At 30.0% G+C, this 14,323-nt stretch overlaps 2 protein-coding genes across 3 annotated transcripts; both read right to left on the bottom strand.

Annotated features, from left to right (window-relative positions):
- Positions 1-3,078: 3,078 nt before the first annotated feature.
- On the bottom strand, positions 3,079-6,401 carry LOC100785488 (uncharacterized). 2 transcript variants are annotated; one of them, NM_001255281.3, is made up of 6 exons: positions 6,010-6,401; positions 5,329-5,456; positions 4,961-5,064; positions 4,722-4,809; positions 4,480-4,541; positions 3,079-3,539 (listed from the first exon to the last, which is right to left on the bottom strand). In NM_001255281.3, the coding sequence occupies exons 1-6, from the start codon at positions 6,120-6,122 to the stop codon at positions 3,387-3,389; spliced, it is 648 nt and encodes a 215-aa protein (NP_001242210.2). In that variant the 5' UTR covers positions 6,123-6,401; the 3' UTR covers positions 3,079-3,386. The 2 variants fall into 2 exon arrangements, with proteins under 2 accessions (NP_001242210.2, XP_040871923.1); XM_041015989.1 differs by lacking the exon at positions 6,010-6,401 and adding an exon at positions 5,818-5,889 and having other exon boundaries at positions 3,143-3,539.
- Positions 6,402-8,470: 2,069 nt separating this feature from the next.
- LOC100810784 (sulfite exporter TauE/SafE family protein 3) lies at positions 8,471-13,457 on the bottom strand. The gene is made up of 12 exons (XM_003527777.5): positions 12,659-13,457; positions 11,633-11,792; positions 10,964-11,164; positions 10,820-10,884; positions 10,546-10,573; positions 10,365-10,444; positions 10,203-10,289; positions 10,058-10,111; positions 9,659-9,880; positions 9,197-9,290; positions 8,939-9,079; positions 8,471-8,829 (listed from the first exon to the last, which is right to left on the bottom strand). Exons 1-12 carry the CDS (start codon positions 12,872-12,874, stop codon positions 8,744-8,746), a joined length of 1,434 nt encoding a protein of 477 aa, XP_003527825.1. The 5' UTR covers positions 12,875-13,457; the 3' UTR covers positions 8,471-8,743.
- Positions 13,458-14,323: the final 866 nt, after the last annotated feature.

Here is a 14,323-nt window from a genome sequence, read left to right as displayed (position 1 = left end):
TTTTTTTCAACAAATTAAAGGAGAGATGAGAATGAAATTTATCTCTTTCAAAACGAATAAATGTATGTACAAAATAAATAAATAAAGTGTATATTTGCTGTTAATTTTAATAAACGTACTTTATAATATAAATCATTTTTAAATTCATAATAAATATTTTTATTTTATTTTATGTATTTATTCACCTTAAAAGAATCAAATTCATAGAACTGAGTTGGTTATATAAAGTTTGAGCTTAACTTTTCGGGGAAAAAATATGCATTGTCGGTGTAATTTTTAAATAATTAGAAATCATCCATAATATAACTTTTAATATAATTATTAAATAGATAACAAGTATATTATATACACATTTCATGAGTCAATATTATTTAATAAGAAGCAAGAATATCAAAACTAATGTTTTTCAATAAATTCTAATCAATTACATGTGTATTTAAAAGAGAATGACGTCAACCTTCATCTCTATTAATTAATCATGTGTTAGGTTTCACATAAATAGAGTATACTAGAACAAAAATAACAATTTTTCATTGTTTGAGAAGAGAAGAGAAAATCTTTCTTTTTTGACTTAAATGTAATTTAGTTCTCTTTTTTTTTTTTTAATCCGCGATCTTTAATTCTTTTATTTTTTAATTGAAACATTTTATATTCCATTTTTTTAAAAATTATATTTTATTTTTCATATTTTTTAATTGAGACATTTTGTCTCTTACTTTAAAAAATTTGTAAATTTAATCCTCTTTCTTAATTTCAAACTTGATTATCTATGTTATTAATTCTTTTTTTTAATAAATTAAATTTATTAGCAATTAAATATTTTAAAAAAAAAATTGTCATGTGAATAATAAATAAACATGTATCAATTCATGTTTACACAATACATAAATCTACCTTTGAAATTGATTATAAAGACTAAAATTATGATTTATTTTAAAAGTGAGAAACGAAATGTCAATTAAAAAATAAGAAAATAAAATGACAAACTTTTAAAAATTGACTGATAAAATTTATCAATTAATAAAATAAGAGATTAAAATGATAGATTTGAGAAAATAAAAGAAATAAAAATGTATTTTAGCATTTTAAAAAAGAAAATCATATAAAAAAATTGTTTGTCCAAAAATATTCTTTTTTTTTGTATAGAAAGTTTGGAAGTGAACGAAAGAACAAAATTTCATTTCCGTTTGGAGTGGTTTTCTATTTTCAATTTTGAAAATTGTTAAACCAAAATCAGTTTAGTTTCAGTTTTTTTTTTGTTTTTAGTTTTAAAAAATCGTTGCAAATTAAAGATAAATAAAATGAGTTAAATATTCCATCTTATCTCTCTTGATTATGAAATAATACAATATAAGAAAAAATATTGACAAATAAAATAATTAAAAACAAAAAATAACAAAACCTACTAAAAATAGTAGTAACAAAAGAGTAAGAGTGTGTTTTAAAAAATTGAAAACTAAATTTAGAATTCATTTTTTTTCCTTTTGAAAACGAATATAAAAATATTTTAAAATTGAGTTAATAATTATTTTAGCTCTAATTTTATTAAACATATCTTGTTTTAAAAATTACATTTGAAAATAAAATAAAAAACTTGTCATTATCCCAAATGTATCCTAAACTTCTCAATGAGATTTTGACATATAAGAAAATGTCATGAGTGTAGGAAGAACACTTTGGCCCCAATATCTAAGAACAAATGAGATATTTAAAATTGTGTTGGCTACAAAGGTATGAAACTTATGAGTTACATTGTGAATTTATGAAAAATGTTGATTGAGCATAGATTAAAAAACAAGGATAACAGAGAACCAATTTGATTTTATGCGAGAAGGTCTAGAACAAAAGACATTTATCTTTTACAAAAGTTAATGAAAGGGTACAAAACTAAAGGAAGATACTTACATATAATTTTTTTATTGACTTAGAAAAAGCCTATAACTATATAACAAAAGAAAAGAAGTGTTATGAAAGACTTTAAAAAAAGGTTTGTGCATTGCATATATGCATATATCTGAACTATACAAGACATACATGAAGGGATAATCTGAAAGGTTTTTTGTTCATTTTTACTGAAAACAGAAAATGGTGGGTAAAATGAAAATACGATGGAAAGGAATATAATTTTAAACAAATCTAAAAATACAAAAAAGACAAGAAGTCAATATATCATAAATTTTGAGTGTTTCTATTTCATGAAAACAAAAAACAAGAAGTCAAACAAAATATATTTTCATAATTCTAATATTTTGAAAATAAAAACTGTTTTCAAAAAATAAAAATACAAACCAAACACACCCTAAACTTTTTAAACAAATATTTTTTAAAAAAGAAGTATTGTCCTCACCCATTGAATAAATAAATCCAGCTTATACCAAATGAAAAGAAATACATCTAGATTAAAGTTTACAAACTTTAAATAAACAACATTTTAAAAATTAAGTTTGTAAAGGCAACCCTACCTTTTCTGTTTCAAAGGGAGTTTCAAGACATAGTTGAGGCAAATTCAGTTTACAATCGGAACAAATTTAAAATCAAACAATTATTTTTTTCATTTTACGTTTCGAAGGTCCCTCAACTAATAACTAAACATTACCTAAATCTTACACCCTCGAGAACTGATTTGCCCAATTTTCACTCCTAAATACAGGGTAATAATCTCTTAAAAAAATACAGGGTGATAATTAGTATGTATCCTACATAACAAAATTTTAAATATATTAGTACCATCACTCCATAATATTGTCTAAAAATATGGTCATTTATTTTTCATATATTTAATTATTATACTTAATTACATTTTTTACTTCCCGAACAAGAGTTCATCGTATCATGCAAATATTAATATACGGTAGCAGATATTCCATTGCATGTACTTTTGTTTATATGCAAATCTTACAGGGTATGATCTCGCTAAATTGGTGTCCCATCATTAGTCTTAATATCATGAAGAATAGAAAGCTTCTCTGCCAGTACCATAAACACTACATAATGTCCCCAATAATTTCGCAAGCAGTGAACATCAATTCAAAGAGGGAAACAAATTTCAAAACCGGACAGGCGTAAACGACCATGATAAAAATAGCAAGAAATTTCAGTTTTTTAATCGACTGTGAGAATATCAATAACAAAAACCATTGTCTTAAGCAAAGTTATAGTTATAGATAAGGTATATTGCCCTTACCAGGAACATAGTCCATTCATTACATTGCCCCCATCCTTTTCCTTTATCCCTCAATCACAATTTGTGTACACACTACTTGGTTTCCTCAAACAAGATAATGCAGCTTCAGAATCCAAAGTAGGGTTGTTTAATCAACATAAATCTGCCAGGTGGTAAGTTGGCCACCAGTCATCTGCCTATAACCCAACAATAAAATGATTGATTACATGAAATCCTCCTCCAGTTCCTGCAATGATTTGCTTCCTGATGCAATTTGTTTGTTGGATGTCATATTTTCTGCAACCATCAAACCCTTGTAGCTCCTAAGCTCTGTTTGTTTCTCCTTTTCAAGCCTTTCCAATTCCTCACGGCGTTTCTGGATGGAGAAACATGTGGGTAAATAAAAGAAAAATTGTTCAATAAAAACGTCATTTTTCATTCCAGCATCTTTTTCATATGCAGATTGAACTATAAACCAAGCAAGAAGACACTAGGGCAAGTTATCAATTAAAGCATAGTAATATAATTTCACATATGCTACACCTCTAAGCATACATTTCATTTTATCATGCAAAGTTTGCAGAGTCAAACACCCTTGAAACCTTGGGTTGGATCCTCTATTTCTTAACAAAGTTCATGAACAAAATATCCTAAAGGGCAACAAGCTACAATGTAACTCAAAAGAACTAAAGCAGTGGATGAGGCCAAACAAAAATATAATTTAGAAAACTACGCATCAGAATGGTACGCAACATGGAGGTTATGAGTTTAATTTGATGCTCCATCAGCATAAAAAGTTTTCAATTAAATCCATTGATATGATAACTAGTTAGTTTAGAACATTGTTTTGATAAACCTCTCCATAAGCACTTATAAGAGAAGAAAATAAGAAAAAACAAAATGAGCTTCTCCCATCAGCTAAAATCAACATATGCACTTCAGCTTTTGGAAAAGTTAGATGAGAGAGCTTCCATAAAAGTTCAGAGCATAAATTGATTTTAGTTAGCTTATGGAAGTTCAAATCACTTTATATTCTTATTTTCTTCTACATTACGTGCTAACGGACAAATGTATTCAAACAGGCCTAAATAGGTAAAAAACTACATGAAGATGTCAAACTTATTAAATGATGCAATTGGATGAAAGTGTAAAACCTTTTGCACTGACAATGCATCAAGAGTAAATTACACTATTACTCTATTAGATCCAAGTCTATTAACCATAATTTAATATGCACAGATATTAAGGGCAATGGCAGCCATGAGTTGGTTGTCAATGAATTAACAAAAGATAAAGAACAATCCAGCAATACACACTTTTTCTCTCAGTTGTTGTTTCCTCTCAGCTCTCTCAGCTGCACCGACTGCTTCTCGCTCACCTGCAGCACATTGGGTATATTTAATATACATGAGATTTGTAAGCATATTATTACATATCAAGATCGGATAAGTCAAATCAAGTTTGTAAGCATATAAAGAAATAGAATTCTTAGCTATTAAAACTTAAATGTTCAAAAGAAAACTGTATTCAACGGAAAGAGGGCAAACTTATGAAGTACCTTTCAAATCAGGTTTCCTTTCCACTTTTGTCTTGTTTAGCCTGTTAACAATCTCATTTATCCGCTTCTCAACTCTCACAGTTCGAACCTAAAATACACGAAAACCAGAAAATGATACTCTGAAAACGGAAGCTCAACCATTCATCTACCCACCCACTGTGAAAAAAAAGGCAAAAGACGAAGAACTGGAAAAAAAAAGTGAAAGAATACGCAAAATATCTAAGTGTAAGAAAATTCACCATTTTTGAGTTGTGAAAACCAACTTGCCCAACATCCATTGAAGCAGTTTTCTTTAAATTAGACCAGGGAGTGTAAACAACATCAACATTGTTCACTTTATTTCCTGCCATGAATAAAGAAAAATGGTGAGCACTACACACATAGAATTTTGTAATTGGAAGGAAATACATGAATCTGAAGAAAAATTACTACATATATGTATCTTGAAACTAGTACGAGACCAACTTCCAATTGTAAATATAACAAAAGAAACCCAAATAAGGGCATCGTGACATGCTATTTACCAGCTTTGCAATGATACATAAAATTGACTTTTAAATCAATTAAAACTAATAAACCAGAGGAATATACTCAGTCAGGCATTTACCTTGAATTGAATTTGCTTTGACAAGCTGAGCACAATCTTCCAGTAAAGCCTCACTCAGGTCATCGAGAGTCTGGCCTTTGTGCAGCCTGACATAGACATGGGCTGAAGACATTTTATCAACATGGAACCTACAATACACAGATTTTATCATTAAAGAACCTCATAGAAAGCAAAAATAACAATAATACAACTATCTAGGCAATCATCAAATCAAACCAAAATATAATGCAGTAACAATTCCAGGCAACGCACTTTCGAAATAAATGTGTAAAGGGACTTCTATTCCATAATAGAACAAATAGCCAACAAATAATATCATATCCCAAAAGATTTGATTGCTTCTTATATGAAAACAACCGAAATTATGTCACGCGCAAAAATAAAGATCGTGTTCCAATAAGAACAGAATTATTTGAATCACAATTGTGAAGACACCTGACTATTAATTATTACATGATAAGATTAACCACCAAATTAACAAATGTTCACCTTCAACTTTCTAGGTGATGCAAAACATCGAAGCGAAACAGCATAAAAATCTTCGCTACACAAACAACTGATAATAAAATCAAATCAAATCGAGTTCCAGACATAGGTCGTGTGAATAATCTGTGTCGGGAGCAGAGAATTTACGGAAATTAAATTGAAAAAAAAATGGAGGAATTAAAAGATTAGGGTTACCAGATGTCTTCGGGAAAACCGTATTTGATGAGTTCCTCGTTCTCGAACTTGTCGAGGCCCATGAAGATGGTGAAATCGCCGGCTTCAGGGCGCGCTTTGAAGTAGAACACCATCGTGTGGCGTTGCTTCGTTTTCACGCACACGAGGAAGAAAAGAAGGGTTCTAAGACCTGTCCTTTCCTCGACACAAATCAAAATTGCTTTCGTTATCCGAATCGCTGCGTAAATCAAAATCACGGAACCTTCCCTTTCACCTTTTACTAAAGCCCAAGAATACGCCTTTGTGGCGGCTACTGGCTACTAGTACAAATAATATAATAATACCTGCTTTGGAATTTTCAGCTTCTCATCAAATGCAAACAATTTTTTTTTCTACCATGATCCATTAGCACCATCCGGGTGAACATTTTTAATAACACATCTCTTTTGCATACTCCAACTCTAACACTTTGTTAAAAGAATCAAATTTAACATCATTCAACTAACAATTTATTAGTAAAATGACTGAAAAATGCTTGTAAATTTTAAGTTAAATTGTAATTTTAATCTTTTTAATAATTTTTTATTCATAATTTTAGTTTTTTATTTTAAAAAATTCACAATTTTAATCAAATAATAACAGTTAGACAAGTATAAAATCATTGGTCCATATTTTTCTAATTCCCGAACTTTATTTATATTCAATTTTATCGAATCTTTGTTGTGAATGTTATGGTTTTCTTTCTTTTAGGGTCATTATTACTATATTGCGCATAAAATTAATTCAATCTTTATTTAACAATCAAAATCAAAGTATTACTTTGATTAACGTGCTTTTGGAGGAATTTGATTGGGTTATAAAAAACACTTTAGAATCTAACTCGTGTATCTTCATATTATTCTATCATTTGTCTAACAAAACAATTAATGGTAAACTCTCCAACATGATCAAAATGTCATCATCAGGTATAGGTGCTTGCAAAAGATATTGTCACACTTCAGGTCAATAATGATTTTATCATAATAACAATTATATTAGAAATGTTTACTTACTATAATGACATTTGCCATGTCTCTAAAAACCTGAAATGAGTTGGATTTTGGACTCTAAAGAGATAATATGAATTTTGTTGTGGGGTAATTATAAGGTATCTTTTTTTCTAGATCAAAATATAACTCATTGCAATTGGTTGCGTGTGTGCATCTTAAAAACAAGTGTCTGGACATTGATTTCATTAAATCCCTACACTTTAGGTTGATGCAACCCTTTATATCAAAATAACTTATATCAATAAATTAGCCCTATGATAGAGTACATAATAGTACTCGTTTAATATCAATTGTGCATATTTTCTATCATTTTATATTTATATTTGGCACATAAATTAATTTGAACTAAAAGTGACAAAATGGATTGAACTAATCAAACCAATTTTGAATTCATCCAATCCAATGTTGGAATTGGACTTAAATTTTGAGTTCAAATTAAATTTAAATATTTATAGTCGGATTCAATTATGGTACAATGTGAACTTAGCTCTAAAAAAACAAACTTTTACGAGGCTAGTGTTTCATTTTAGAAATCCAAATTAATTTATAACTTTTTTACTCGGGAAGCCTTAGCTTGTATTGGACCACATTTGGTCAAGTAGGTCGTTTTCCACCTCTAATTTGAACCAATGTGTTATGGAAACAAACCTCATTTAGAATCAATTTTATGATATTGGAAGTGGTATAACCGCAAAAAGATAACACGGAAAAAATAGTATGCAAATACAACTCTGCATTTTTATTTATGCATAATCACTAGAGATGGGTATACGAGTTTGAATATATAATTGAGTCTTTTAATCTATGGTCCAACTCAAATAAAAAATATTTTTTAAAATATTATTTATTATGTAAAAAGTTAAAGACATGGATTTTTTGAGTGATGTAAAATAAGTTTTCTTTTAAATTTTACAGATTTATTAATTTGTGCATATTTTCTTATATTTTTGTCGTTAATCTTATGTTACATATTTTTTGAATATTTTATATGTTTTTTTTTAATTACTGGGCCTGTAGAGTTGTCCATTAACTCGTGGGTAAAGTAAGTTAATTAGACAAAAATTAGATAAAAATATGATCCATTTAATGAGCGGTTTAGCCCAACCAAATTTATTTAAATGCAAATGAATTGAATTAATGAATAATTAATATTTACGGATAAAACAAAATAGTAAAAGAAACCGGATTAACCCGAATTTTTACCAATACTAAATTAATAATGACCAGTAAGCTTCAAGCCATACACGAATGCATTTATGCATGCTCCGTATGAAAGCTTTTTCCGTGATCACAGCGCGAATGGTACAGAAGTTGACCCCACACCTTGATTCCTCTTTATAAAAGGATTGGATTGGATTCCCCTACGTTTTCTCTTATAATTGATATTTTAATATCGAAATTATTGCCAAGTTGTCATTAAACAACACAAAAAATGAAAAATTAAGATCACGCGAACTTATAATTTAAAAAATCTTAGATGATACAAAAGCTGAAGCTGAACACAATGAATATTTTGAATAATTCAGTATCTGAATTCCCCACCGAATCACTCCATGACTTGGCAAGCAATAAAATAAATGACACCTAACTAACACTATTGTAGCCATGGCACGAAATTGAAGTCAATTTTGGCCACCTTGGTTCTTGGCTTTGGTAGGGACCTTGAATAATAATGTAAATACGACAAAATAATCTTCCAATATGTGCTATGACCCGTATTTGCAGAGATCCTCAAATCCCATGTATTCATGATTATCGATCTTGTGTACCATATTTACAATGCCAACTCCACCTAACACGTGAGTGAAAAAACGTTTAAGAATTCATAAGCACGTTAATATTATGTCACCCATGTAATAAGTTTTGAGAAAAACCAAAAGAAAGTTACGATGCATGCTCACCTAATGAGACTGCACTGACAAATATTGTAGAGGCTAGAATAAAGATGATAAGAGATGCTCTCCCAAATAAGATGATTAGTTTTCTCACAATGTGCTGTCCAACGAAGGCAGCAATAGTAGCCACAAGGACGAAGTAAAGAGCTGTTGTAACAAAACATTTAACAAAACACATAAGTTAGAGGCAAACAAGTTAATTAATCGAATAGTTGCATCAAATATACACAGTTAATTAGAACTTAGAAGTTCTCGGACACTAACCATAAGGAATTGGAAAACGTTTCAACAGGTAGTATTCTATAACAGACATAGATGAGGAAAAGGTCATGGCAAAGGTGGCTGTGGCGCTAGAAACCTGCACACAAGACATTCAATCCTGTGAATAATTTCAAACCGAAAACTAATAGGGGACTATTATTACGTGAGAGTCAGACAGGTCAAATCATAAAGGATTAATATTAAATTACAAAAATCATGAAACATTTTTAAGTAATTATGTGATTATTAAATAAGTGTGGGTTTATTCAAGAGATATAAGGTGGGTTGAATGATTAAAAAAAAAAGATTAGAAAAATTGTCTGTTCAATCTTTTCTGTTAACAAAAACTAACGTTTGTCTGATGAAAAAAAGTGTTGATTTATTCCTCACACCTTTATCATATAAATACTTTTTTCATTTGATATATACCTAAATACTTCTTACAAAATGCAGTTTGAAACTCACCTGAGGTGGGACTCCCAGTTCCAGAAAAAGTGGACCCATAACGAATCCTCCTCCTAGTCCCAACATGCCACCAACTACACCAGCCAGTACACCAAAGACACAATAGATAATTAGCTGGAGAACAGTGAAATCTTTCCCTTGTTCTCCCGTGGAAGCAATTACTCTACGTCCACTGAACAAGGCAGCTGCCTCATATGCTGTTACTCCAACTGAAACTGGAACCTGCATAACAAGGAAAACAAGCATGCTTCAAACGTTTTCCAAATATTACATCCAGATCTATTTTTAAAAGAAGCACCAATAATAGCATAACATGTGCAATCACTAAAAGCAAAGAGACTTATTGTATATATATAAGGGTAGTGTAATGCTCTGGTGCCAACTCTTGAACAGAATTACCTGTAACAAGTTCAGTACCCAATAAAATGTTGAACAAGTAGTCGTATAGTTTTCCTGTCAATAGGAGATTATTGGTCTCGAGTTAGATAAATTGCATGATATAAACTATTCTTTGGTACTAGTAGATATGAAAGAGCAAACAAACCTTGGCAATCTGTAGTGCAAGGAATGAAACCCAAACAAATACAAGAAGGCCAAACTCCTTCCAATATACATTTTCAATAATAGTCACCTGCAAAATACACATTAGTTAGATATGAAAATCACCTCACATCCATAAGAACTCACTAGAGCAGAGAATAATGACCTCTTGTTCCTTGGTGTCCTTTTCATTGGCACCATTTGGTCCACTGGGAAGAGGTTTGTATTCCACTTCAGCCCCAGAACCTACACCAAAAGGAAAGTTGCATGTACTCTGACATCAGAAAGAAATTGATATGGTAAAACTTTAATATGATTTGGTGTGCTAATGAATAGTCGGAACTCACCGTTTGATTCTTGACGTTTAGCAGCTTCCTGAATTGAAACAAGATGTGTTCAGACATTTAGCCATAAATTCCATATTAAATATATACAAAAACACACATAATTAAACTATTAATCAGAAAACCTTCATAAATTGATCTTTTATGGTCAATAAATCCAAAGACACAAAGTTATTAACAAAACATTACTTTCTTCTCGTTAAATTCTGTTGTTTGTTATGGTAACATCTCAGTAAAAAATATGCAGTGAAAATATAAATGATTAGTTAAAGGAGACCTTTTTCATTATGGTTTCCTTTTTCCATGTTTCAATCCCCTTAAAGAATGCTTTTGTTGATGTGCCTGCAAGACAATAAAATCCGTTAGAGGGGTAGCATAAAGAAGAATGACTAATTGAAATCACAGTTAAAATAATTGTTACCTAAGAAGAGAACAATAAGCAATATAGTCACAATCCAATCTGGAAATACAACGTTGAAGACCACTCCAATGCTGATGCCAAGCATGAGCATTGGTTGAATGAGAAGTGCCAAATCATAGTCAATGATGGGCATATTCAACGTAGGATGTCTTAGCTTAAGGTTGTAGTAAACAGTTGACACGGCTGCGCCCATGATCATACCTGCCACAAAATAGAACACTTGGTAATTAAATGTGGTGGGGGCTCTTGAAAGGTGCAAGTCTTTTATGAAAATAGAGAGAAAAAAGTACGAATATTGTGAAACATTTTTTATGAAAAGAAAAGAGAAGGAAAACTTTATTTGTAAAAAAATCTTTTATTTTTTAATCCAAATTTTCATTTTCTTTCTTATTTTCTCTTCATCCTATTAATAATAGGATTGCATCCAGTCGAACATATTTTATGATGTTTTTTTTAAAGGTATATTTAATGATGTTAGGACATACAAGAATAATTAATTTTGTTAATATAAGTTTAATGGTTGGCTTTAAATAATTAAAAATGAAATAGTATTATTGAAAAAGAAAATAATTATTTTATCCAACTGCTATAAGAGTGTGCAGTAATATTTTTTTCTTTCAATAAACCGTAAAACTAAAAAAGCAAACTAATAATCAAGTCAAATCTTACATTTTGAGATAGCTGTGGATGATTTTTGATCAAATCCAACGATTAGGCTAAGCATAGGGACGAATATGCCACCTCCACCAACACCACCAACACTTCCAAACGCGGCACCACAAAACCCAACAAAAGTACCCACGACAATTTGCCATCCAAATTCCATATCCTGCAAAAGTAACATAACATCCACCATAACATAATTTTTCCTTTTCCTTGGCATGGCATGGCATGATATCTATCCAATTCACAATAGTGACAATATGGCAACAATAAAGTGAAAGTCCACCACAGAAAGCGAACAAATCCATGATCACCACCTTTTCAGCCAAATACTTTTTCCCATGTTCACTTTACACGAGAGGGAAAAATACATAAATAACAATTTATTTTTCTTCCATTTTCTCTTTCATTTCAATCCAAAATGTTCTAGGATAAATCATGAAATTTATCCTTGAAATATTTATTCTCTCTTGAGTAGCTCATAAAGTGAAAAACTAGTAGCTAAGTAATCTTAAAAATATGGGAAATCATGTTTAATAGCCTCTAAATATTGAACAAACATTTTAAACTAGACCCTAAATTTTAAGTTATGCTCAGTCAGGTTTTTTTCTTTGAAGATTAGTCACTCACTAAGTATTTTGCACTTATAATACAGTAGTAATAAAAAAAATTAAAAACTATAGTAAAATGGTAATATTTTAATTATTCATAAATTACACAGAGAATTCTAATAGCCTTATTCATCCGATCCAATCAACGCATTATTAACTTCCTCTGTTGGCTTTGTCATTCATTCGATCCAATCGAAACATTAATTCACAAAAAAACATATCAATCAACAAAATGGAGTAAAGAAAAAGAGAACATCAAAGAAGTCAAATGAGCTTATCCGCATCCACATCCAAATTCAAACTCACCAATCGCTAAACATAAAAATAAAAAAAAGCAAAGAAACTTGCTTAGTTTTTTTGTTTACCTTTGGCTTAAAGAAAAACAAAACCATATGAATTCAACACGAAAGGGAGATCTTACCGGCCACACGTGTTGGTACCCTGATTCTCCAGATTGCCATAAGAAATTCAAAGCTTTGGTGAGGAAACTCTGTTGAGGCTCTCGGGAGGTGGTAACATTGAATCTCGCCACTTCCATTTTCATAATGCTTCTTTCTGAAGCAACGATCGCCACCACCGACGCAAAACAGAACAGCACCGTCCATATAGATCCCGTTCTCGTTCCAAACTCGGCCATCGTATTGTTATATTATATGTATTTCTTCAATTGAAATTACTACTTTTCCTAAACTGTATAACCTTCCGGTGATTGATGAAATCAACAGAGTCTGTGTTTGACCGCTAATGAGAAGACTCGGACAAGGAAAAGAAGAACCGAAGAAAAAATGTGGTTTTGATATTTGATATTTGATATTTGGCTAAAAGCTATTATCTAGGAACGTAATCCGGGGGAACAAAAATGATTTTTCTTCCCCTGAGAAAATGAATGAGCAATAGCAACAACCGAAGAACTTTCACTTTCGCGTGATTGAAAATATAATAGGAAAAAAATAAAGATTTCTTTGTTTGAAACAAAAAAACGAGATGGAAATGAAGGATGGATGGGTAGGGATCACAACAATTTGCAGTGAGCGGGTTTATCAGCAGCGAATTGCGCGCTGTGTCTCTCTCGTTATATTCTAAGTCATCCTTCCTTGCCATGCTACTAGCTACCATTTATAAGCAATCAAAATAATTGAGATTCACTATTTCCTTGTGTTTGCAATAGAAAAAAGAGAGAGAGAAACTACTCTATTATTTCCCTAAAAAAATTTCTGAATTACATGTTTTGGTGAGTCGGTTGAAATTCACTAAAACTAGACAGACAGACATCAACAACAGTTCTAGGAAAAAAATTATTAACAAAATGTTTTTCATATGATCATCAGTCATAGAAGATTTTTTTTAGTCTTTCTTATTTTTAATAAATTTAATGATTATACATCAATATTATAAAAATTAACAAATTTATCTATTATAAAAGTTAACAAATTTATCATACACACAAAGTTACATGTGAATGACTATATAAATTTATTTTATTGACAACATATTTTCTCTTTAATACTTACCAAACTAAAAATTTGATATGCTGTTTAAGAAAAAGAAAGGAAAAAAAAGCTCTTACTATATAGACTGATAAGTGAGGATAACAAATTTTTGGTCGAATAAATTATAAGTTTCTCAAAAGTTTTATCAAATATTTTAAAAAAAAAACTTTTTAAGTGACTTAATTAAAATATGTAATTTTTTATGCTATAGTTTAATTAAAATTAATGCTACTGTAATAATATACATCAACCTTTTTAATATTGACTTTTATTATGTAATTTATATAGATAAAATTCTATTTTAAATCCAAACCAACATCAAGATACCTGTGATATTATATATATTAAAAAAAATCCTATATTAGGGTGAGCATATATGTTTGATTATTCATCCGGGAGTTTTTTTCAATGCATAGCTTATTTTCTCTTGGGTTTAAGTCACTCAAAAATAATTTTGTTTATCAATACTTGGTGGTCCACATAGTAAAGAACTTAATTTATCTTGAACAAGATATTAATTGAATTTTAATTTCGTAAGTGATAAAAATAAGAAAGACGAAAAGAAAAAAACTTCTTTTATGACTAATGACCAACAA

The sequence above is a fragment of the Glycine max genome, chromosome 6 (genome assembly GCF_000004515.6).
Source record: "Glycine max cultivar Williams 82 chromosome 6, Glycine_max_v4.0, whole genome shotgun sequence".
Taxonomy (NCBI): Eukaryota; Viridiplantae; Streptophyta; class Magnoliopsida; order Fabales; family Fabaceae; genus Glycine; species Glycine max.
Note: the sequence above shows the minus strand (reverse complement) of the source record. Positions and strands in the feature narration are given on the sequence as shown.

Excerpts from the sequence above, each read along its gene's own strand:
- LOC100810784 (XM_003527777.5), bottom strand. The coding sequence starts at position 12,874 with ATGGCCGAGTTTGGAACGAGAACGGGATCTATATGGACGGTGCTGTTC. Across the intron at positions 9,881-10,057 it reads GGGTACTGAACTTGTTACAG|GTTCCAGTTTCAGTTGGAGT; the intron begins GTAATTCTGTTC and ends CTTGTTATGCAG. Across the intron at positions 9,080-9,196 it reads ACGTTTTCCAATTCCTTATG|CTCTTTACTTCGTCCTTGTG; the intron begins GTTAGTGTCCGA and ends TTGTTACAACAG.
- LOC100785488 (NM_001255281.3), bottom strand. The coding sequence starts at position 6,122 with ATGGTGTTCTACTTCAAAGCGCGCCCTGAAGCCGGCGATTTCACCATC. Across the intron at positions 4,542-4,721 it reads AAGGAAACCTGATTTGAAAG|GTGAGCGAGAAGCAGTCGGT; the intron begins GTACTTCATAAG and ends AATGTGCTGCAG. Across the intron at positions 3,540-4,479 it reads AACAACAACTGAGAGAAAAA|AAACGCCGTGAGGAATTGGA; the intron begins GTGTGTATTGCT and ends TTCTCCATCCAG.